Genomic DNA, 1,485 nt, shown 5'->3' on the forward strand with positions numbered 1-1,485 from the left:
CATTCATGCTTGTCTGTTCCTAAGCAAGCTCATATGGGGAGGAAAGACATTCAGAGTGTCATGCAGCCCTCTAAAGCTTACCTCCATCATGAGGAAGAGGAGAAGCAGCTTCAGACAAGATTGCTGGGTTAGCTGGATTTGAAGAAAAGGCAGTCTGAGCCTAAAAGCAAAGAAACTCACATGTGTGATCTCGCACAAGAAAATAAATAATCTCTGAAATCATTATCATGCAGGCACAAGACTAAATCTTTCCTTTTTTTCTTGTATATGCTAGTTACTATTCGTCTTGGAGATCTGAGGTCAATCTTTTTCTTTGAAATAAGTAATTTCAACACAATATGCTGTAGTCGTGTATCAACCTACTTCTGCAGATCAACTCATATCTGCTTCGGAGACAAGGCTTTACTGTCAGCCTGTTCTGGTTTTGGCATCAGGCAAGGTCAAGAGCCTTAAAAGACACATTAAGCTTAGCTGACAAATTTTTATAACCTCAAGTTTTAAGGCATGACCTTTGCAGAGTGTTTCGTAATTACTTTTTCCAGCCATTTCACCTGTTCACCATTTACAGGCGTAAGTTCTACCACAGTCCCTGACAGGTTCCACGCCATCCAATGCTTCTGGTTTAATACTTCCTGAAAGAAATGGACCTTCTAAGGTGACTTTTCTACAGAAGTTGCATGACAGCAAACACACTAAGCTTAAATTTCTGTATTACTGACTTAACTCAGAAACCTAAGAGACCACAAGCCAGTTTCCTTCCTTCTCAACACCTCAGCTCCTACTTTTTTGGCCTTGTGTAATCCCAGGCAGTGAAAAACGCTGCTGCACAGAGGCCTGAAGTGTGGTGCAAACAGCTGTGCCCAACAGCCTTCGGGAGGCTGAACCTCGAAGGCTGGGGGGAAATTACTAAATGCACAGTGAAACACTATGCTGAACAGGACACATAAATCATCCAACACAACGCGACGGTCAAATTACTTCGTGTTTTTAAGGAAATCATGCTTAAAAATAGAAGACTTCGTAGTCCTGTACTCTCCAGGAAGTTGCTTTTAGAAAAAAGTTGCAGGGCAAGAATGACTCATTATTTTTCAATATCGGATGTATTTAGAATTGCCTCCAATGCCGGACAAAAGGAACAGGCTCGGATTTAAAGTGACAAGCCCAGCTGTCATTTTAACGTCACTCACTTGCTCTGTCTTTCAGTACTTTGCCCCCTCTTTCCCAAGAGTGCTCTCAGGCGTATTTAAAAAGATGGCATTTCTATAATGCAGATTTTCAGGAGCGGCAAATCTTTTAGCCTTTGCCACCAAAAGTATCAGTGAAAAGGGAATGGCTTACTCTTGAAATAACAGTATTTAGCAATCAATCACAGTGTTTACTTCCCTCTCTCACAGCCACACGCAGCAGACAGCTTGTTCACCCCCTAGTTCCTGTGACAGTCAGCAGGAGCGAGACGCTGTCACCTAACTGCTGAAGGGCAACTTT

The 1,485-nt window shown here is 42.4% G+C and overlaps 1 protein-coding gene across 2 annotated transcripts in view; it reads right to left on the reverse strand.

The window, feature by feature from the left end:
- The window catches only part of SDCBP (syndecan binding protein (syntenin)), an 8,164-nt gene that overhangs the window by 5,005 nt on the left and 1,674 nt on the right, over positions 1-1,485 (reverse strand). For both annotated transcript variants that reach the window (XM_010136594.1, XM_010136595.1), the window contains exon 2: positions 82-160. In XM_010136594.1, the coding sequence (XP_010134896.1) occupies positions 82-160 (79 nt within the window). The remainder of the gene's footprint in view (positions 1-81; positions 161-1,485) is intronic.

Source organism: Buceros rhinoceros, unplaced genomic scaffold (genome assembly GCF_000710305.1).
Source record: "Buceros rhinoceros silvestris isolate BGI_N320 unplaced genomic scaffold, ASM71030v1 scaffold32635, whole genome shotgun sequence".
NCBI classification, from domain to species: Eukaryota; Metazoa; Chordata; class Aves; order Bucerotiformes; family Bucerotidae; genus Buceros; species Buceros rhinoceros.